Source organism: Chenopodium quinoa, unplaced genomic scaffold (genome assembly GCF_001683475.1).
Source record: "Chenopodium quinoa cultivar QQ74 unplaced genomic scaffold, ASM168347v1, whole genome shotgun sequence".
Taxonomy (NCBI): domain Eukaryota; kingdom Viridiplantae; phylum Streptophyta; class Magnoliopsida; order Caryophyllales; family Amaranthaceae; genus Chenopodium; species Chenopodium quinoa.
Genome location: NW_018743792.1, coordinates 1,596,299 through 1,620,248, shown reverse-complemented (window position 1 = coordinate 1,620,248; position 23,950 = coordinate 1,596,299). Strand labels below are relative to the sequence as shown.

At 42.0% G+C, this 23,950-nt stretch overlaps 1 protein-coding gene across 1 annotated transcript; it reads left to right on the top strand.

The window, feature by feature from the left end:
- Positions 1-14,494: 14,494 nt before the first annotated feature.
- On the top strand, positions 14,495-14,944 carry LOC110685261. The gene has a single exon (XM_021861759.1). It carries the CDS (start codon positions 14,495-14,497, stop codon positions 14,942-14,944), a length of 450 nt encoding a protein of 149 aa, XP_021717451.1.
- Positions 14,945-23,950: the final 9,006 nt, after the last annotated feature.

Below are 23,950 nucleotides of genomic sequence, written 5' to 3'. Positions count from 1 at the left end.
CAGCATGCCCAGCAACAACTTGCATGCATGCGTGGTGTGCTTGCTGGGCTGCAAGCACATGCGACCAGCTGGCAGGCCCAGCCAAGGGGCCAGGCCGCCAGCAAGGCAGCCTTGGCGCCTAAGGCAGGCCACGCCTAGCTGGTGTGCCGTGAGTGGTGCATTGTGTGTGTGAGGACCGGTTGTGAGGATTGCTTTGGGAGCAAGGGGTGGATGGTCCCCCCATGTGGTCCTTACTTAACCACCTGTTCTCCCCTTGCCACTTTTCGTTTGGTGATTCATTTGGATATTTAATTTAATTTAGAAATAAATTAAATTCCATTTTGCATTTTTTTCAACTCTCCGACATTGATGGGAGATGAAATCTCAAGGGCTCCTTGCCCTATAAATACCAATCATTTGGCATTGGGAAGGAACACTTGAATTCTGAACTTGAAGGGATCTCCAAGAAGAGAAAACATTCGTTCTAATACTCTAAGTTATTATTAGCCTAGCCCCGACTAAGCTTCGGGGTAAGGGCTGGGTTGGTTTGGGGAGCGCACGTGTTAGCCATCAGAGGTTCATGCATTTGCGGGACTCTGCGCTTTCAAGTCTGAGCTCTAGTGAGAGCGAAGCACGCGTCAAAGGGAATGATTCTTTCTCTCTCCTCTTGTTAATACGTACTTAGTTACTTTAATTTGTGTGCGGATTTTGGGCGGGTTTCCTTCCACATGATGTTGAACATCACGAAACCCAACAATTCGAACTCATAAAGTCTAAACATACTCGACCTAGTAGTTCATAGGCTTAAACCTTCAAAAGGATCACCAAAAACAAACTAGATTGACGTTCCATTATTGGTGCGAAAATTTGGTCTGTGCCGTAAAACACCAGGTCCATCGCGCCGCGGCAGTCATGTCACGCCGCGATGGAACTAGCGTTACGGGATAGTTCCATCGCCACGTGATGGTTCGGTTTTTTCTTTTCCGAGTCTTCGTGTGGAGTCTAATTTCCATAATTAACTGATTTAATATATAAATGAGGTATTAACATAGTTTTTGCTTGAGTCTAATCACATACTTAGTCCCATGGTCATCACACGAGTCTTGCACATATCACTTTCACTCACGAGTCATCGCACACACTTTGTACATACTTGTTTTACACCATGACCATGTCTTAGGTCCATGCATGAGTCGTCCTTCCCGGTCATTTGAGTTGAGGGTCCATTATATTCCCGGATTTTTCCATAACATTCCACAAATTAATTCTTTCCCTTTACATCACATTTCATACATTACATACCACACACTTTCCACATTCACATACTTTCCTCTTTCATGCTTCCCCATACATATCATTCCCCTCATACATTATAATATTTCCCCATCTATAGATGTTGAATCGAGTTCAAGTCATGTAATTGACAAAGATGAAACACAAAACACGAGCCGGGCTTCAACGACAAGATTTCATGATTATTTTATTATTCTTGATTTTCCCTACCCTCATAAAGTCTAGCATAGGCACCCCCTATCACCTTCCATCATTTTTCTTCATGAGTTTGATTTCACCCTTTCTATTTCAATAATATGAGCATTTTATTTCCTTGCATTTGATCATTGCATTGCATTTCAAAAAACAAAACAAAAGAAAAAAATCTACGCTGAGCTGAGCATAAGGTGTACCTATGATTTGAGGCACCCCTTGTAACCACGTCATATCACCTTACCCCTTTCGAATATACAATCCTTCCTTGATAAAACACTTTGAGCCTCGTCTAACGATTGATCTTTCTTTTTTCAACCCTCATCTACCTAACCTTGGGATGGGAAAGTGTGAAACTTATGCAATTTTCGAAGCCAAGTAAAAAAGCTTGAGTGATTTTTACCAAAATTTCAAAAAGCTTAAAAAGCAATAAAAGTGTGCAAAAGGGCAAGTGTTCCAAGGTCTTTGATATGAACACGTCTTGGATTGCGTCTCTTATCGAGTGCTTGGAACCGTTCCTGAGAAGCATGAATGCCAATTGAGTGATAGACCGCATGATCGCGATTTTCCACACTTATCCAAAGAAAATTCAAATACAAATTTCAAATACAAAAGCAAATAAAAGAAAGTTCAAAAATGAGAAATCTTAAGCATACAAATACCAAGATTCAAATGCAAGGTTGCACACCTTGGGGGCTTATTTTGGGTCTTGAGCCTTTATCCTATCTTTTTCAACCTTTAACCTAACCCCGTTACAACCCTTGAAAGACCTCCTTGAGGTATACACACATTTGTGCGAGGTTTGGCTAGGGCTACGTTCAGCCTGATTCCTAGCGGATACGTAGGCAACCTCAAATTGGGGTGCGGCCGTAATAATTATTTATTCACATTCATGAATGATCAAATCAAGAATCTCCTATTTTCATCCCTATCCATTCAGAGCTAGACTTCGGGGCTTGATCCCTACTTCATTAGCCTACCCAGCCTAAGAGTCACCATCATTTGCCTCTTCTCAAAATATTTTTTCACACCCTTAGCCTTTCCAGCCTAACCTTAGTGTCACTTTCACACACATCACACATTCATAGCCAAATAATACTTCCCTTAGGAACCCTTTGTCAAGAAATCTTAATACAACCCTGAAGCATGCCTTAACATCTTAGATCACTCATTATCATAATCATCATCGAATCACAAAGTATGAAGTACTTAGCCTCTACGCCTAAGTTACCCAAATACTTTAATTATCAAGTCATCAACAGGGATAGCCTAGGGTGCTACAATCCTTGCACCATGAGATACAACATCAATGCATACACTTGATTAAGCTCACAAAACATGCGCCATCGCTTGATTCATTCTTTTCCTTTTGAGGAAGTTTAAAAAACTTCATTTTTCACCAATACTTTACCTCTTTTTATTTTCACGTCTTTCTTTCCGAGTGAAAGTCGGTACCCTCCACAAAAATAACGGAAAATTTTTGCTTTTTTGCATTTTTGAGTTGCACGAGCACAATCACATGAGTCGACACACTATACACACAAGTCACGCACATTGAGTCATGCACACATGTCAAAACACATCGATTCGAGTTGAGTACATCGAGTCTAATCAAGTTGACTACATTGAGTCACACAATGAGTCGAGTAACACCAAGCCTTGAGTCAACCTCAAGCCAACCAACTGTCAAGGTCCTTTGGCAAAATTTGATTTTTTTTTTATTTGATTTTTTTTTTTTTGCAGGGCTTAGGCACATCACCTATACGGCAATTTTTCCAAAATTGGATTGTCATCTCCTTTGGCAATGTTTCCAAGAGTGGATTGTCGTGCACCTTCTTCAACTGGAAATTTTTCCAAGATTGGATTGTCATCTCCTTTGGTAATGTTTCCAAGAGTATATTATCACGGTCCTTCTCCATTTGGAAATTTTTTCAAAAATGGATTGTCACCTCCTTTGGCAATTTGTTCCAAGTTTAGATTGTCACGCGTTCATTAAGTCCTTGGCAATTTTTCCAAAAATTGGATTGTCATTCACCTAGTTCCTTATGGCAAAATTTCCCAAAGGGTTGTCATGGGTCATTATCCAACATTTCGGCAAAGGTTCCCGGCCTGGATTGTCATTCATTTCAGTAGTGGCAATTTTTCCTAAAGCAGATTGTTTTTTGGCACGTCCGGCAATTGTTCCAAGACGCGGATTGTTGCTTGTTGCAATGTTCTCCTAAAAAGGATTGTCACATTGCATTGGCAAATTTTCCGAAGTGGGTTGTCTTTTGAGAGTTATGTTCCAAGGTGCGGATTGTTAATCATAGCAATATTTCCTATGACGGCTTGTTACGAAGCATTGGTGACTTTTCTTAAATTGGATTTCGGAAATTTTCCGAGATGCGGATTGTCGTTTCATTGTGGAAACATTTCCTATGATGGATATGTGGCATTGACAACTTTCCCTAAACCGGATTTTCGCTCATCATTCAAGAGTTGTGTTGGCAACTGTTCTTAAAGTGGATTGTCATCACCCCCAAATACATATTTCTCAACTCCTTTAGAATTGACGCTTTCTACAGGTAATGGCATTAAAAAGATGATTTAGGATCGCAGAACGTTCTGAATCATTCTCCGTCCCTTTAGATCTACTTTAACTAACGTTTTCGAAACTTACGTTTCTCCAAACTCAGTCAAAGTGGGGGATTCTGTAGACAACTAATTGTCTCCCCATAAACCAAGCCCAGTGATGAGTACCTTTCACGTCATTGATTATCGAGTTAGGTGATGAGTTGAAGAGTCTCGTGATTTCCCTTTAGCCTTGACCATTTCTAACAATTCCTTAAATTTTTTAACCAAAATCATTCATTTTGTGTCCTCTTTATAATAAAACGTCCAAAACAGTCTGTTTTGGTCCATAATCCTGGTCCAGTTATTATTTAGTGGAATGGATATTGAAAAGAGCTTTCCAACGATATATTATAAGCCCAAATCCGACTTATAACGAATAAGTTATGGCCAAAATACTAAACCAAGCCAAAATCGAGTCTAGGTCCACCTTATCTACGACCCAATGATCATGTGAGGGTCCAAATTCCTTAATCCCAATCCTAAACCAATTAGGATTTATAGGAGCTTCTAGAATCATCTAAAAGGTTCTAATCTATCCTTTTCGAAAAGATAAAGATCAAAGAGTTTGAGATTGAATAAAACTTCTCTTTTAACAATCCTAATCCCGGTCAAAACTGAATTTCGTGCTTTATAATTATAATCCAAATCTTGGATGGTTGGATAGCCCTTGAAATTATCTTTCCAATGATATATCATTTCGATTAGACACGGAAAAGATATGATGAAAATACCAAACTCTATCCAGAACTGACATTGTTCCACTATTTCGATCATATCATTTATTCTACAATGGATATCAATCTGATTCTAATTGGGTTAAAAATTAGACTTCTAGAACTTTCTAACGATATTTTATTGATCTTATAGTGAAATCTGGATCAAAAGATATGATAAAAACAGAAACCGCAAAATTGCAGGATCATCGCACCACGATGGACCTGTCACGTCGCTATGGAACCTGTTTTACTCCGTGTCGAATTTTTTCTCTTTTCTGATCCTTTGAACCTCTTTTTTCCCTATAAATATAGGTCGTTTCACCCCGTTTTCAATCTTAACAAGCTTGATCACCAATTATCATCATCTAATCCTTTCTCTAAAACTTTCTCTCTCTCTTGATTCTTTTCATAGCCTAGCCCAAACACGTCCAAATACACAGCCTTCGACCTCGACGTGAAAGGTTGATAGTTCTAAGGGTTTGGTCCTAAATATATATTTCAATTCTTATTTGATTTATTTGGTTTATGTGATTTAATCTTTCTTGAAGTTTACTAATGCGTGTATTGTTTTGATAGAAAGAGATACGAAGCATCAAAGTAAGTATTTCGATAACTTAATTATTCTTTTGATATAGAAATCATGTTAAGATGTTTTTATGATTTCTAGTATCATGTTTAATTTAAAGCTTTGATCCTTTTTATTAGTGACATGCTAGGGTTTGTTATTAATCCGTTTAGTATCATGCCTAGGATCTTGCTAATAATGTTTTGATGATGTTATTATGATGATGATTGTTGTGTCAATCAATTATTTGTTGCTTGATTATTCATGACTTATTGTTATTGCTTGATCATGCCTTTTTGCAGGTTTAAAGGTAATTTGTACTTGAACTCATGCCTAATAAGATAATTAATAATATTTAATTTAGATTAATATGATTTTAATTCAAGTGATCACCAACAATAGATTTGATTGTGCATTAATAATCAACCAATGTAGATTAAATATAATTAGGATTAATTTAATGAATGTATATTAATCGAAAAGCGCACATGAATATCATAAGAATTAAGTAGAGGCCGATTTTGGGCAGATTCAATTTCTTTTAGGTTGGATCTGTACCATCATCCCCGGATATCCAGTCATGGTTTCGGACCACTATAGAGTTAGCGATCTCCCTGATCGTGAATGGGGTGTAACCTTCACACCCGTGAACGGTTTACAAGTTCCTAAAACTTATTGGCGACTCTTTTATCTCTACCTTCCCTCCCTTTGGACGCCACCATGCTTAAAAGCATCATCAAAGTGCGGCTCAAAGTTGAGTTTGAAAAATTCCCTACAGTATGCAATATTCAAATTCTATAAGTCAATTAGTGTCTGATTTGATAATATGATTGCATCACTTGTCGAGATCATATTAACCTACAAATCATTTCTTAAAATATGAGTTAGAATTGCAAAACAAATGATTACTATGTAATCCATTTGAGCACGGCCATGCATTTTCTAAATTCTCCCTCTTTAAGGGGCCATGACACATTTTTTTATTTATACAGGTAGACTCAATCCAGTCTTGTGGCAACCAAAGCTCCTACATAACTTTTAAAATAACCAAGAAACACTCTTTATACATAGTCCCCTTTTACGGCATGATGTTGTGATGTACCAATGTTAAATCCATCATTGAATGAAACCAGTGTTCCACTCATGTCAAAGGAAACCACTAATATATCCGGAAGTTCTATACTTGAACTTCAAAGTAGGTCAATAGTTCGATCTTGCATATCCATGTGATTGACCGAGTACCTCTATGCCCTTATAGCCCATGAAACTGCGTTATCCAATCAATCTTACATGTCAGTTCATTTATTGAAATCATTTATGTCCAATTTAATGATTTCGAACTAGGAACTTAAATAATTTATGAAGTTAGTTCACCTGTGGGGTTTCATTTACCAAATCATGTATTTGATGATCCCTTCAATTCATAAATATTTTGGACATTTAATTTAATACTAAACCATGATTAAATAAGATTGAAACTTTATTTCAATTGATAAACATAGGGAAACACGACTGATAATTTTGCAATTGTGACTCCCTAGCACACAATCAAAACCATCCACCATCATGTTGATTTCAAATGAGCCCTTTGTATCTTTAGGCTATTGAAATAGTTTAGTTGATACAATTCATGAGACATTCTCATAAACATGAATTTTTCAACTTTTAAATTTTATAATAATCTTCATTTCCATACACTAAGAGTCTTCCTTTATCCTTCTGCAAGGAATTTAGGAATTTCTAAATTGTATTACAATGTTACATTGGTTTTTTTTATTGAAATCTATCACCACATATTCTCAAAACATATGAATCAAGTAGACAAGTATAGTCCATGACATGCATGATGCATCCTTTGCAAAATGCACAAGGAGCATCACTCAAAACTTTAATTTCATCAACATTTCTCAAAGCATTGAATCTTGTTAACAAATGTGCCATGTTACATGGGATTGAAACTACTTTCAACTTAATATTGAACCTCATAAGAATCTTATCAATATAAATTTCTTAACTAAGCTCAAACATCTTTCGAGACCTATCGTTATAGATTTTAATTCCCAAATGTACTCATCTTTCTCTTAAAGGGTTTTCATACAAAATGCATTAACCATCACTTGACCCTTCAAACATGGAATAATCGCTCTTTGTAAGAAATATGGCATCTAAATATTAGACCAAGAAGACTATATAGCTCCCACTAAACATCTTGTATGCACAAGACCTTTATTTATGAGAATATCAACTGATTTGATTAACTCATTAAATTGATGATTCTAACTCCATGATGCTTACTTTGATCCATAAACGGACCTCTTATGCATCCTTAGGATTATTGGATTTTCAAAACCATTCTGATTGTATCATATAAAAATCTTCTTTCATGAACCACTTCAAGAAAGCGTTTTTGAAATCCATCTACCAAATATCATAAGGTAGAAATCACTAAAATATCTTTAATAGATCTTGGTAACATGACTAATCTAAAGGTTTCATCATAGTCATACTATGATTTCCTTGAATCCTTTAACAAGTCTTTTCTTTGCTTAGAAAACATTTTTCTTTCTTGTCCGTTTTTGCTTACAATGGGTCTTACCCAATTTGGCAAATTAATCAAGTGTCACACACTTGCTTTCAGACTTAGAATCTATTTCAGATTTCCATGGTTTTTGAACTATTTGGAGTTTTAATTTGTCAAATCATCTTTCTTACTTACATAATCATTATGTTCCAAAATCAATATTTTAGCATTTTTAGTCAATATGAAATCATATTTCTTTGGCTAAGTTGTAGATATGCTAGTCATCATTGTGGGTCTTTATGCAACAATTGAAACTTATACTATAACTTTGCTTAATTTTCAATGAGAAACGACAATACAGGGTGTGCACTTGTAATGTACTACCTTCTACAAATAGTTAGTATTCCCATTTATCTTAATGAGACCACGTGTTGTCATTTATAACATATGGTGAATCATGCTCATATTGTTGCTTTTATTCGATTACTTCTCGAATTTCTTCAAGATTCTCGAATTAACTTTTCTTGAACTCTTTCTAGCCTCTTGAACTCTTTTGAGATTTATATACTCCTACTGGCCTTCTTGAAGAGGCACATTAGCATGGGGTGAACCAATTATGGTTTGAACCATGTTTGTTTGTTGCTTTTATCGAACTTTAAACTTTACACTACTCCCACTTCACACTAGTAGAAAAACAGTACTGAGCACCGCAGAATGCGCACCGGTTTCTTAATACTGGTGCTAAAAAATTAGGCGGGATTGTGGGAAAGAGTATTCGCACCGGTTCCAACCAAACCGGTGCGAAATTATGTTTTTAGCACCAATTCAAACTGGTGCGAATTAAATAAGAGAAAAAAAGAATAAAAAAGAATATAAATATATATATATATATACAGAGGGAAAGAGTAATCGCACCAGTTCAAACCAAACAGGTGCGAAATAAAGTTATTAGCACCGGTTCAAACCGTTGCGAATTAAAAATAAAATAAAAAGGATCTTCTTCTTTCTTTCCCCAAAATTTTCATTTTAGTTTTCCCTCCTTTGTTTTCACTTCTGTTTTCCCTCCTTGGTTTCTCCATATCTCTCCTCCATTACGCATGCTCGTAGTTCTCCATTGAAGTGGATTCTGAGCTTTATCCATATCTCTCCTCCATTACGCGTGCTCTTAATTCTCCATTAAAGCAGATTCTAAGCTTTCTCACCTCCATTGAAGCAGCTTCGAGGTAAGATTTTGTTTTTGTCCTTTTTAAATTATCGAATTCAGTTTTCGCAATCTAGGGTTTGTCGTTGATTTGATTTTCAGTATAGTAATTTGGGCGTTCTTGTAATCTAGGGTTCTTGCTGTAAGCTGTCTCACTTACGCACACGGCTCCCCCTCAACCACTACCGCCACCTGCAACTGCGTCCTCCAACGACATACCACCGTGAAGTTCTCTTGTAGTCTAGGGTTAGTTTTAATTTTTGTTGTTTGAAATTCATCAACATTAAGGTTATACTCACCAATTTATTTTTCTGATGAATTGACTTTATTCTGCTTTTTTTTTTTTTCTTTGCATAACTTGTTAGAGTTTATGTATATGCTCATTGTCTTATTTAAACTTAATACACGTTGATAACTTAGTGAAGTTAATTGAATTTTGGTATGTAAAATATAATGTGGTTGAATTAGTGATTAGATATTGTGTTATAAATTAGTGAATAAATTAGTGAAATTACATTAATTAATCTAAATTTTAAAACAATTAGTGATTAGCAATTGTTAGTTTGATTAATTGTGCATTATACTTTAGCAATGTATATAGGTATTAATTAATTACTAACTTTTGTTTTTTGTTTTGTTTTTTCATTTTATTTTTTTTATAGATTCATATGTGAATTAAAGCACAAATTTAGCTTGAAGACTACATATTTAGCTCAAGTGGAAAGTTAGAAAGAATACATCCATTGTACTTGCTATATTAGTATGAATTATAAACTTTACTAAGCTATATTTCTTTCTCTTTATTCATTTAATAAAAAGTTGTTCATGCTATTACAACTTGTGTATTGTTTAATGACAAATAAATACAACAATATATAAAATGCTGGCATCATCATATGCCTAGATACCCGTTCAAGGCTTTCTCATTAGGAGAAAGTCTTGAATACTCCCTGGTTGGGACTGATCTTGAACGTTTACTCTCACTTAGGTAGTGAATGTATGTCTTTTTTTTTTATCTTAAGGATCATCTTGGCTTACTATTTCTTCACCCTGTTCTCTGGGTACATATGTGGGTAAGTAATTATCTACATCGTGTACTTGGAGAACAAGGGGGAAATGCTGCCGGATTTTCCTTAAAATTGGAAAGTCGACATACATTCACTAGTGAGATTAGACGTTCAAGGATGGGTTTGGTTGGAGTGATAAGGACCGTTTGGAAGCATATATGCATTTTTTTACTATATGAGTGTTATATGCATGGTTTGTGTTTGAATTTGATTTACATATATAATATATGTAGCAATTATATATTATTCGTAATATGTTGCTATGTTTAGACACAATTTACTTAATGGAGAAGGATCGTGGTTTGATGTATGATAAACGTGATACATTCAAATTCTTTCATGGGGTTCAAGAGGTTTGCAAGAGGGCTTCATCTTATCAGTGCAGAATGGGTGTCGATTGCTTCTATTGTCCTTGTTTTGATTGTAATAATGTGAAGGTGGTCAATAGTGTTGAAATCATTAGAGATCATGTTATTTGTTGTGGGTTTAGGCTTAAATACCATGTGTGGATTTGGCAGTGAGAGTACAGTGGGGATGTTGATGGGAATGATGTGCATGATAGAAGCAATGAGATTCGTTGGACGAGGAATACAGGAATGATGAATGTATTATTGATAATGATGATGAGGATGGATTTGAGGATGATCAGGTGGATGAGGTCGAGGATGAAGGGGTGGATGAGATGATGCGTGGTGTTGAAGGTGACGTGTTTGAGTCATTATCAGAGGCTTCTAAAAAGCCTTTGTATCCTGGGTGCAAAAAATACTCCAAACTATCAGCCATGCTAACACTTTTTGACATTAAGTCGAAGCATGGGTGGACGGACTATAGTTTTACTTCTTTGTTGACCGCGTTAAGTGAGATGTTGCCTGACGGGAATGAAATTCCTAAGTCTTACTATTATGTAAAGAAGCTCATATGTCCATTTGGTTTGGAGTATAAGAAGATACATGAATGTCCTAATGATTGTATTCTTTTATCGAAATGAATATGAACAATTGGAAGAGTGTCCACGATGCAAGAAGTCGCGCTACAAGCACATGAGTTGTAATGCTGGTATGAAGGGACCTCCTGCTAAGCTGTTGTGGTATCTTCCCATTATTCCAAGGTTTAAGCGTCTATTCTCAACACCAAAAGACGTTAAAAACTTGAGGTGGCATGCAGAGGGAAGAAAGAAAAACAGAATGCTGAAGCATCCAGCCGACTCCTTGCAATGGAAGAACATTGATATGAAGTGAGGGAAATTTAGTGATGATGTCAGAAATTTAAGGCTAGGGTTGTGCACGGACGGGATGAATCCATTTGGCACTCTTAGTACCCAACACAACACATGGCTGTTACTTTGAGTGATTTACAATTTGCCTCCTTGGTTGTGCATGAAACGTAAGTATGTAATGCTTTCCCTACTAATAATGGGGCCAAGGCAACCTGGAAACGACATATATGTTTATCTTGCGCAACTTGTTGACAATTTGAGAAAGATGTGGGACGTAGGGGTTTCCGTTTTTTATGCTCATAAGAATGAGATGTTCACATTGCGTGCAGCTCTTATGTGGACCGTTAATGATTTTCCTGCATATGGCAACTTGTTTAGGTACAAGAACAAAGGAAAAAAATCATGCCCCATTTGTATTGACGACACACCAAGCATACGCCTTGATCATTCTCACAAAGAGGTGTAAATGCGGACCCGAAGGTTGCTCAGGCGCGATCACCCGTACCGTTGGCAGAAAAAGGCTTTCGATGGGACAGCGGAAGAGGGGACTGCGCCTAGGCCATTGACTGGTAAGGAGGTTTATGCTCAATTTAAGGGTATACGAACATTATTTGGGAAAACAGAAAAAGTTGCGGACTGAACTGCTCTCTTTAAAAAAGAATCAATCTTTTGGAAGCTTCCGTACTGGAAAGAACATGACGTTAGCCACTATGTTGATGTAATGCATATAGAGAAGAATGTGTGTGATGCTCTTGTGGGAACGCTAATGAATATTCAAGGCAAAACAAAGGATGGAAAGGGTGCACGGTTAGATTTAAAAAAGATGGGGGTTCATCCAGAATTGTGGGCTCAGGAAATGGTTAGAAAGGGAAAGGAACAGGAAAAGGAAAATGAAATAAGTTCGAAAAAAGGAAAGGGGTAGAGCAAGGAAAAGGGAAAGGAAAAAGAAAAGGCCATGGATACGTCGAAGAAGAAATATGAGGGAAAAACCAAGGATTAAAAGTCCTTCTTAGCCTGCAAACATATTTGGCTCAGTGTGTCCTTCTCCCAACTGGAGTTATAAATAGAATTGCTCAGTTGTGTAGGGCTTTTTTATAGGGAGGAGATGTTGTTTTGAGGAAGTCCCCCCCTATTTCTTGGGATTGGATATGCAAACCGAAGAAAGCAGGTGGACTTGGCATGAGGGATTGTGGAATCTGGAACAGTGCAGCCCTGGGAAAGTACATCTGGAAGATAGCTCAGAAAGAGGATACTCTCTAGTTCAAGTGGGTGCATGTTGTGTACATTAAGGATGGGGACTGGTGGGATTACAAGCCTAAAAAGAATGCAGGCTGGGCTTGGAAAAAGTTGTGCAAGGTCAAGGACAAGCTAAAAGAGGGTTTTCACACTGAAGGATGGCTGAGCAGGGATTACAGCATCCCAACTTGAAAGGAATGATGTCCTTCCAACAAGTGTATTCTTCCGATAAAGGGTTCAGAATTATTCTGGAGCTAATTCTTCAGTAAGGTCAAGTGATCGGAATTCCTAGGTGGAGGCCGCTTCCGATCAGTAATATCAATATGCAATTGATGTTACAGCTTAATCTTAACTGAACCCTTCGGGTCGAACCCAATCGAATCACCGATCCGAGACGGCGAATTAATCCGAAAGGATTTAATGAGTCAGCAGAGTTTTACGAATACAAACGTCGGAAATCGAGCCTAGGGCGTCGAGACCGAGCGTCGCAAAATCACAAGCGACAAGTACGAGTGTAGCCGTAGCACCACAATGGTCTAACCATGTGGATGCTAGGCTACTTCGAGCTAGAATGCACCTAGCATGGCTAGGCGCACCATCGCAGCCTAGGCATGCGCATGGCAGCCTATCGCAAAGCACCACAAGCCCCAGGCAGCCCATCGCAGCTAGTAGCGTGCTAGCCTGGGTGCATGTGGCAGGCTATCGCAGCACGCAAGCTCAAGGCCAGGCACCATCGCAAGGCATGGCACCACGCACAGCACCATCGCAATGCCAATGGCTTGCGTGTGTGTGCGTGTGTGCCTCGCAGCCTCACACAGCAGCAGCAATGATGTGTGTGGGCTGGTGCCTGTGGTGCGAGGCCAATGCACGCTGTGCATGACTAGTGCGCATGGTGCGTGGGTAGTGCGTGTGCAAGGGCATGTGCGAAGATGTGTGCATGGTGTGTGAGACAAAGGGGGCCAGCATGCGTGGCTCGCTAGCAGCACGCATGCTGGGTGTGCGGGCATGTGCGAAAGGCTTAGCATGGATGCGTGTGATGCGTGGGATGCCAGGGGCAGCACCAGCGCCAGCACGCACCAGCTCCAAGCATCGCCCAGCACCAAGCAGCACTGCCTGGCTGGGATGCGAAGGCTGCTGGTGGTTTGGTGCTAGCTAAGCTGGGCATGCTGGCAGTGCCAGTTGGCTGCTAGCCCAGTAGCATGCTTGGGGCGGTTTATGAGGAGAGTGGGGACCAAGGCATAGAGCCATGCCTTGGGGAGCAAGGCAATGGTCCCCCCAAGGTTTATGGTCCTCACGTAACCCTCTCTCTCCCTTTGACACTTGTTGCATTGTGATTGGATTTATTTATTAATTTATTTTAGAAATAAGTTAATTAGCAAAATTATTCATTCTCCCACATTGGTTGGGGAATGAAGTTCAAGGGGTCATTTCCCTATAAATACCAAGCTTGGGTATTGGGAAATGAACAACCTTGAGTGGAATTAAAAAGGCAACTATAAGAAAGAGTAAACCTTTGATTCGTAAAACTCATAGTTATTTTGTCCGGGTCTTGACTAACCTTCAAGACTTAGGATGCTCGGGTCGGGTCGAGGGTACGATCTGTCGAAGATCTCGTCTTTTCGAGATTTTGAAGTAAGAGCTCTTTGGGAGCGAAGCACGCGTCAAAGGTATAATTCTTGTTCTTAATCTTGTTTGATTAAGTTTATTATGCTTGTTAATTGTTTTAATTAAGGGGCGGGTCTTGGTGGGTTTCCTTCCGCGTAGTGTCGGGTCACTACGAAACCTACACAACTGTTTATAAGTGGCTTCAGGTTCCTCAACAAGAGGTCACCTGGAACTCCTAGGTTTGGAATAGTTTTAATATTCCTAAGCATTCCTTTATTCTTTGGCTAGCAATGCAAAACAGATTGAAAACAAGAATTATGCTCAATGATTGGGGTGTTTGTCAGGAGAGATCATGCCTACTGTGTGGCAATGCTGATGAAGACAAGAAGCATCTATTCTTTGATTGTGATTATAGCAGGAAATTTATTGCAAGCATTAGTGCCTGGTTGGATGTACCTGAAGCCCTGTTTGACATTGATACTTCTTGGAAGAGATGGGGAGAAGTGATACAAGACCCTATTAAGAAGAAGGTGTGCTATGCTGCCCTGGCTGCTATAGTCTACCAGATTTGGTTTGCAAGGAACAAAGCATTTTGGCTAAAGGTCATAATTCATCCTAGAGTTGTTTGTAAAATGATTCGTGCAGAGATTGTACAGAGAAGCAGGCAGCTGATTAATTGCAATTGGAAGAGGAGGCACTGTCAATGGCTTTACAACTTACAAGTTTATGTCTATAATTAGCCTGTTTCTGTTTTGTTTTCTTTGCCGTGTATGCTTGTAGCTATCTGTTTGTAATTTGAGAACTTGTTCTTGTTGGGTTTGTGGGGTGTATCCTTCATAGAAGGTGCCACCTCCCTGGGTCCAGTTGCTCCCTCTCCTCCTAGAGGCACCCTTCCTAGAAGGTGGTCTCTTTGTAGGATATGGAATGTTTTAGGAGGTTGTGTGCCTATGTATAGGCTTGTGTAGCTTTGGAGAGTTGCAACTTGTATTTTATAGGTTGTAACTTTTTATTACTTGGTAATAATATTGCCTTAATTACCAAAAAAAAAAAAAAAAAAGGCTTATTTACCTCCGGCTTGCTACACATTGTCAAGGGTAGAAAATTGGATATTTTGTGCATGTTTGTATGACATTAAGGTTCCATCAGGGTACGCATCTAACATGAAAAGATTTGTATCCTTAAATGGAGAATTGAAGCTTACAAGTATGAAATCCCATGATTGTCACATTGTGATGCACGTATTCATACCAATTGCACTACGTGGTATTTTACCGAAGCACGTGAGGGAAGCTATTACAAGCCTTTGTTCGTTTTTCAATACAATATGCAGCAAAGTGCTTGATCCTTGTACACTTGATGCATTGCAGGCGGATGTGGTTGTGACTTTGTGCAAAGTTAAGATGTACTTCCCACCCTCATTTATTGACATAATGGTACATCTGATTCTTCATTTCGTGCGTGAGATTAAGTTGTGCGGTCCAGTGTTCATGAGGTGGTGCTATCCTTTTGAAAGACACATGGGTACATTACAAAATAAAGTAAGGAATTGGGATCACCCGAAAGGAAGTATGATTCAAGGGACCATAGGTGAGACCTGATGTTCATGGCACAATCGAGTCGAAACGAATGTCACCTGACCGAGATAAGTTCTTACAAGCACACCTATATGTGTTGCACCATGTTGCAGATGTTTACCCATATTTAGACGAGCACATGGCTAATTTGCGTGATGAATTTCGATCGAAAGGTGAAAGGGCATTGATGCAGTTGCATAATAAGAGGTTTATGAGTTGGTTTCATGATCGAGTGATGGGTAGAATGGATGAGAGTGTCACTAATACAGTAAGGTGGCTTGCTTATGGTCCTAGGGATGATGTTCGCTCGTTTGAGGGATATGACATTAATGGGTACACTTTTTGGACTGAACGTCAGGATTTGAAATCTTCCTCAACCCAAAACAGTGGTGTAACGCTTGTGGCATCGTTAAGGGAGTTTGCAAGTGCAAAGGATAAATCACCCGTTGATGCAGAATTGTCATACTATGGTCGAATTCAAGGGAGCTTGATTATTGTAACTTCACGGTTGCTCTTTTCCAGTGTAAGTGGGTTGATAATATCAGGCGTAACGTCAAATATGATGACTTTACTCTTGTAGATCTTGGCCCCCTGAATGATAGTGCGGAACCATTCATCCTTGCATCTCAAGCTAAGCAAGTGTTCTACGTAACTGACCCAGTCGATTAAAAATGGTCTATTGTGCTAGCTAGCAAAAGAAGAATCCTAGGCAATAGAGATGTTGAGGATGAGGATGAATATGATGCATTTGATGACTACACACCTTTCACTGTTCCGAAACCTGTTGTGCCAAATGACATAGACGACCATGACGAATGAACCCTGCATAAAGTAGTTTTTTAACCTCGGAGGCAGCCGCCTGGCTTCTTTCTTCACCGCGGTTCCATTTCTTTTGCCTGACAGGCTTCTTTTTCGGATCCACAGCTAACTTATGCACTGCCAAGTCTGGACTTATACCTGGCATCTCATGTACTTCGAATGCATATCCTTAAATTCCTTCAAGAGTTGGTGAAAATCATCACCAAGTGCCACAAGAGCAATCGTCCCAACCTTAACTGTTCGGTCAGGGCGTGAGTCGTCCAGAGCGACATCCACATGTTCACCAGCCGGTTGAGGGTGAAACTCGTCTGACCGCTCCTCGGCCAATGATTGCTATCGCTTTTCCTTTCTTTTGGCCCCCGATTGGGCAGCCTTTCTTTTCTTGCCGCCTGCTGCTTGGGCAGGCGCATCCTCCTTGATTTGTTCAAGGTCCTTTTTCTCTCCACTTGGGCCAGCAGTCGCCACAATGGGTTTAATATCCGAGAGGTAACACTCTCGTGCCATTTTCTTGTCTCCTCTTAGGGAGCCGACTGTTCCATCATCCTTCTCGAACTTGATGAGCAGCATGAGAGATGGAATGATGACAGCTTTGGAATTGTTCAGGGTGGGTCGCCCTAAGATCATGTTATAGGCCGAGAGCTCTTCAACAACTAAGAACCAAACCACCATGTGACGACCCTCCCCTTTCTCACCCAGACGGATGGGTAGATCCACTCATCCCACTGGGTGTACGACGCTTCCTCCAAACCCCACTAAAGGGTGAGATACCGGATGTATGCAGTCAGGTTTGTACTTGAGCTTTGCCAAGCACTTGTTGCTGATTAGATCAGAGGAACTGCCGGTGTCTATGAGGATCCGGCCAACTCTCTGGTTGGCTACTTTACATTCAATAATAATGGGGTCGTCATGCGGCCCCCTAACGCCTCCCAAGTCTTCCTCTGTGATGACAATTTCTGGGAATGAACTCTTGGAGGTCCGTCCTTGGTTGACGGAATTAATATCTAACCGCCTGATGTTGTCTTTGTTGCCCCTGATAGTGGGGCCGCCTCCTGCGAAGCCGCCTGCTATAGTATAGACGACGGCGTCATCAGTGTCAGAATTGTTAGTCGACCTGTGCTTCTTCTTGGCCGCCTGTTTTTGTTTGGGAGGAGCATTTCCCTTGGACTTCTTAACATAGGAGTCAAGATCACCTTTTTCTGCCAGGCGGTCTTGAAAACGCTTGAGGCTTATACACTCATTGGTTTCATGACCAATGTCTTCATGAAAATGGCAAAATTTGCTTTGGTTCCGATTGCTAACCGAACCTTTCATGGCGGTCGGCTTCTCAATTGAAATCCGGCCCTTGATTTCATTGAGGATAGCGTGGCTATCCTTGTTGAACTTATACTTGGGAGAGTATGGTTTATATTCTTTCTTCTTTTTCTGGGACGGTTGTTTAGAGGAGTCGGCCGCCCATATTTCTTTTCTCTTTTTCTCTTCTTTATTGGCCGACTGCTTTTGTCGGCTTTCTCTTTTGTCGGGCCTCTTGCTATCCGACTGCTTCCCAGTATTACAGAGGTCGGTTGCCTGAATATAGGCATCCGCCTTCATCATGGCCTCTTGGAGGGTGGTCACCCTTTTTCTGACAAGGTCAAATTTGAAGGTCAACCCATCCTTAAGTCCTCTGAAAAAAATCAGTATAGGCTACCTCATCCGGCAGCCCTTGTATCTGAATCCTCATCAGGTTAAACCGCCTGATGTAGGAACGGAGTCCCTCCTTCTCTCCCTGTTGTATTGTCCCCAAGTCAAGGGTCGTCTTCTTAGCAGGAATGTTCATCGCAAAATTGGAGGTAAACAGGTAGGCTAGGGTCTTGAAATTGTTTACGCAACCAGTCGGCAGGTTGCCGAACCATTGTTGAGCAATGCCTTTTAATGTGGTTGGGAAGCACTTACACCATGTGGGATCATCCAACCCTTGAAGGTACATAAGGTTGGTGACTGCCATCAAATGATCCTCTGGGTTTGTAGTGCCATCATAGGCTCCTACCAATACATTCTTCACTTTGGCCGGCTGGTCGGCCTCAATTATTTCCTTGGAGAAGGCGGACGGCTGTTCTCCAAGTCTAAGAAACCTAAGTTGCCAGTCCAAAGGCTGGACGTTTCTTGCCGCCTGTCCTCCAAACAGAGTAGGCTGCATGAAATATTGAGGTTGCGGCACGTATGGCTGGGGTGGCACATGCGGTACCGCCTGGTTTTTCTTGGAGCCGGACCGGTGGGAGGTACCGCCTGTCTGACTGTCACAATTTGAGTTCGAATACCTCAAGGAGGTATTGTGTAAACTGTCTTGAAAATCAGACGTTGAGGCCGACTCTGACAGTCGATCACTCTTCTTCTGCTCTAACAACGTTCGAGCATCAGAGTATGTTCTCCTCGACCCATCCGGTTGAATATGACGGATGTGCTTTCTCTTTCCTGGTGAAGGAAAGTGATACTTCATTAGGTCGATCACTAGCGGTTGCCTTGCCCCAGGCTTTGGGTAAGGGGTTGCCTCACGATCTTTTACAAGCTTCTTCCTCCCAGACTGGGAGAGTCTTCTTGCCGACTGCTCCTTGGATGGAGCAGGCGTCTTCTTATTGATGAAATCCTGGATCTCCCCTTTAAAATTATTCATGAAAGTCATGAGTTCACTTCTAGTGATGGGGACAGATCCCTCGGCCGCCTGTTGATGATCAAGCGGCTGGCCGGCAGGTTTGCTAGATCCAGCCAAGCAATCCTGTTGTTCCTTCTTTTCGGAGGAACGAGTTCGTCGAGCTCTTAAGGTCCCGTCTGGGGCCGTGTGATTCTCGAACTCGACCTCATTGTCAGTATCCTGGTCACTATAGACCTGAGGGTCGTCCATAGGACGCTTCTCGCTTTGATTCGGTACAAACTGTGATGCCATCTCGAAAGTACTCTCCCCACAGACGGTGCCAAAATGTTTCGGGGTTTTCTGATGTCCTGCGGGAAAGTTACAATTCCAGGACTGGTATCCTTGCGCCTGTACCTGCAAAACAACGGAGACTCCTTGTGGTGGGAGCTCCGCTCCGACGGTCAAGTTAGTACTTGTGTGAGGAGTAAATAAGTGCGGAAAGTAAAGGTGGGAGATTTGGTCCCTCAAGGTGAGGAGTGATCAATGTGTTTTGGCTTATCTAGGTGAGAGTAATTAATTGCTGAATCCCCTTTAATGAGGATTAATTAATGTATTTATAGTCTTGGGAAGCGTGCCCAACTCTAGGTTTAGATCAACCTAGAGTTGATCGGGCTTTTCCCGGAAGGTGGGCCTAGGTGGCCATTTTCCTAGGTGGCAAACAGCAGGCCACTTGGCGTGGCATAATTGGTCCATGGTGGACAAATGGTTGTGTGCCACGTGGCAGGCCTAGAGAGGTCCAAATGGAGGACACTTGGCAGGACCTGATTGGTCCACGTGGCATACACTGATTGGGCGGGGAAAACCCCCTAATCAGGATCTTCGACTTTTGGACTTATCTAATTAAGGTTTTGAATTACTTTTAAGGAGCAAACTGCTGGGAAATAGCTATAGTGCCATCATGGACCTTTATCACTTCCTTATATTTTGCTGAGTGAGTTACAAGTTTGTCAGTCGCCTTTCGTTGTCGTGCGACGTGTCGAGCATCAGGTCGTGCCTTAATTTTGACCATAACAGTTTGCCCCTGATTGTTGACATGATCATGGGTAACTCAAGGGAACAATCCTAACTTCCCATCATCCCACTAACAATTTGAACCCAGCTACATTAACTTCACCGAATTATTGTTTAGGGTAAAAATACCCTAGACACGTGGCCCAATGGGCTGGTGACACGTGGCGTATTGCCATCAGTCAACAGGGCTCCAATCCCCTGTTGACACGTGTCCTTGGAACCCTACATGGGGGACTTGTCTGTCCCACTATAAATAGTGGGACAAACCTCATTAATGGGACATTAAAAAATACAAACACTATTACCGAGCAATATTAATTGCGGAATTTTCCCAATCAGCGAGAAGTACTTTACCTTTTCCGTACTTTTTCCTCCTGTACGTATACTAACTTGATCGTCGGAGGCGGAGCTCCTACCAATCGGAGTCTTCGTGATCTTGCAGGTACAGGCATCGGCAACTCAGTCTCGGAATCGTAACTCTCCCGCAGGACACCTCAGAAAACCCCGAAACATTTGGCGCCGTCTGTGGGGAGAGTACTTCCAAGATGACTTCTGATATTGTACCATCGAATCCGGAAAAACGGCCCTTGGCCGAGCTTGAGGTCCAACCAGACCATGAAAGTGGTAACGACTATGAAGTCGACACCTATGTGGCCCCAGACATGTCCTTCAGATTAAAACGCACCCGTTCCAAAGAAATGAAGGAACGAGGTGAGAACCAAGTTGCTCCAAGTAACACAGCCGGTATGCCGGTTGGGAATGCCTAGGCAGCAGCGGGATCTGCTCTTGTCATGAGGAACAAATCATGACCTTCATGAATAGTTTCAAAGGCGAGATAAAGAATCTCATCCGGTCAGCCACCCCCTAGAAGGGTCAGCCGGCCAAGAAGCCTTCCTCCTCTGGGAAGAAGGCTCTGAAGGATCATGTGCCCTCTCCTCATTCAAAGCCTAAGGTGGGGGAGGGGCCCAAGATCGACTTAAATAGGCTCCGCTTCCCTTAAGTGGAGCAAAGAAAAGCTATCCGGCACCTACAGCCGAATGGATCAAAGAAAACCTTCTCTGATGCCCGGACGTTTCTCCAGGAGAAGAGAAATCAGCAGCTATCTGCGTCGGCCTCAACGTCAACCTTCCCTGACAGCTTCAGCAGTGCCTCCGTCAGACACTCGGAAACAGACCAAGGGGGTCAGTCTCGCAAACCCTCCGCGCGATCTGGTCCCAAAGTGATCCAGCCGGGACAATATAGTCTGCCATATGTACCGGGTGGATCCCCTTTTTCTATACCAGGCCTCTTCGGGGGTCATGGCCAGCAGCCGTTCCAACCCATGGATTGGCAGCTGCGTCTGCTTAATTTGGGAGAACAGCCTACGGCGTTCTCGTCAGACATAACTCAGGCGGCACAGCCGCCCAAGGTCAAGAATGTGTTGGTAGGTGCCTATGATGGTACCTCCAACCCGGAAAACCACCTAATGGCATACTCCAACCTCATGTATCTACAGGGGTTGGATGACGCCGCCTGGTGTCGATGCTTCCCGGCGACCTTGAAGGGCATTGCCCAACGGTGGTTTGGTAACCTACCAGCCGGCTGCATAAACAACTTCAGAACTTTGGCGTACTTGTTTACGTCAAACTTCTCAATGAACATCCCTGCCAAAAAGACCAGCCTTGATCTTGGAGCAATACAGCAGGGTGACAAGGAAGGACTCCGGTCCTATGTCAGGCGGTTCAATCTGATGAGAATTCAGATTCAAGGGCTGTTTGACGAAGTTGCTTACACAGACTTCTTCAAGGGTCTGAAGGATGGGTCGACCTCCAAGTTCGACCTCGTCCGGAAAAGGGTAGCCACCCTCCACAAGACATTAATGGAAGCAGAAGCCTATATACAGGCGAAGGAGCTTTGTGTTGTAAAACAACCGTCAGATTTCAAAAAATCTGACAGAAAAGATAACCGGTCACAGCAGCCGGCAAAAAAGGAAGACAAGAGAAAAGGAATCTGGGTGGCAAAGAGGTCTGGTCAGTCGGCCCAGAAGGCAAGAAGAAAATCTGAACCGTACGTCCCCAAGTACAAGTTCACAAAGGACTGCTCCTCCATTCTCATGGAGATCAAGGACCGGTTGTCCCTCCAGAAACCGGCCGCCATGAAAGTCCCGCCAGCAGCCAGGATAAGAGCAAGTACTGCCAATACCATGAGGATGTTGGCCATGACACTAATGGCTGCTACAGCCTCAAGCGGTTGTTAGATCGTCTAGCTGACGAGGGAGCTCTAAAATCCTACTTGCCAAATCCCAAAGGCAACCCCAAAACAAACAAGGGGCAGGCGGCAAAACCTAGCCCTGCTAACTCTGAAACGGATGAAGAGACAATCTTCACCATAGCAGGCGGTTTTGCCGGCGGAGGCCTAACCATCCAGGGTACCAAAGACAACATTAGGAAGCTGGTCAACTCAGTAGATGAGGGCCAGGCGTCGAGAGACACCTTTCCTGAGGTCTTTATTTCTGAAAAGGACCGGGGCAAGGTCAGGCGGCCTCACGATGACCCCATTGTCATCGAATGCAAGGTTGCCAACCAGAAAGTTGTCCGGATCTTAATAGATACCGGGAGCTCGTCTGACCTAATCAGCTATCAGTGCTTGACAAAGCTCAAGTACAAGCCCAGCAGCATGAATCAGGCGCCCCACCCCTTAGTCGGCTTTGGGGGAGGAGTGGTGCATCCGGCGGGAAGCATTGACTTTCCCATCCGGCTGGGTGAAAAGGGGCAAGGATGCCATATGGTCGTAAAATTTTTGGTTGTGGAAGAGCTGACTGCCTACAACATGATATTTGGCCGACCGACCCTCAACGAATCCAAGGCTGTGATCATCCCATCTCTCATGCTGGTCAAATTTGAGAAGGATGATGGTACAGTCGGTTCCCTAAACGGGGACAAGAAGACGGCTAGGGAGTGCTACCTCTCTGACATCAAACCAACTATGGGTACATCCGATCATGGCGAGCCCATAGATGTTGATAATTGTGATCCCGCAATCCCGGCAACAAGGGCAGCTGGTAAGAAAAGAAAGGCAAACAAACTGGCACTCGTCAAAAAAGAAAAACAAAAGCAATCACTTGCCGGAGAAAGGTCGGATGACTTTCGACCCCATCCAGCCGGTGAGAGCGTAGATGTCGTCCTGGACGACAGCCGGCCGGACAAAACCTTCAAGGTTGGGACGGTTGCTTTTAAAGTGTTGGGGGCAGACTTGCTCCAACTGCTGAAGGAATTCAAAGACATTTTTGCCTTTGAAGTGGAAGAGATGCCAGGCGTAAGCTCGGATCTAGCTGTCCACAAACTCGCCGTGGATCCAAGAAAGAAGCCGGTTAGGCAGAAAAAGAGAAATCATGGCGAGGAGAGATCTCAGGCGGCAGCCGCCGAGGTCAAGAAGCTGTTAGATGCTAGGTTCATCCGGCAATGCTACTACCCGGATTGGGTAACAAACGTTGTCCTGATTAAAAAGCCGAATGGTACCTGGAGGATGTGTGTAGACTACACAGATATGAACAGAGCATGTCCAAAGGACAGTTACCCGCTCCCACAGATCAACAGTCTAGTCGACTCTACAACCGGTCATGCTCTGATGAGCTTCATGGACGCCTACTCAGGCTTCCATCAGATACCCCTCTGCAAAAACGATCAAGAAAAGAC

Coding starts and splice junctions, on each gene's coding strand:
- LOC110685261 (XM_021861759.1), top strand. CDS start 14,495: ATGCAAAACAGATTGAAAACAAGAATTATGCTCAATGATTGGGGTGTT.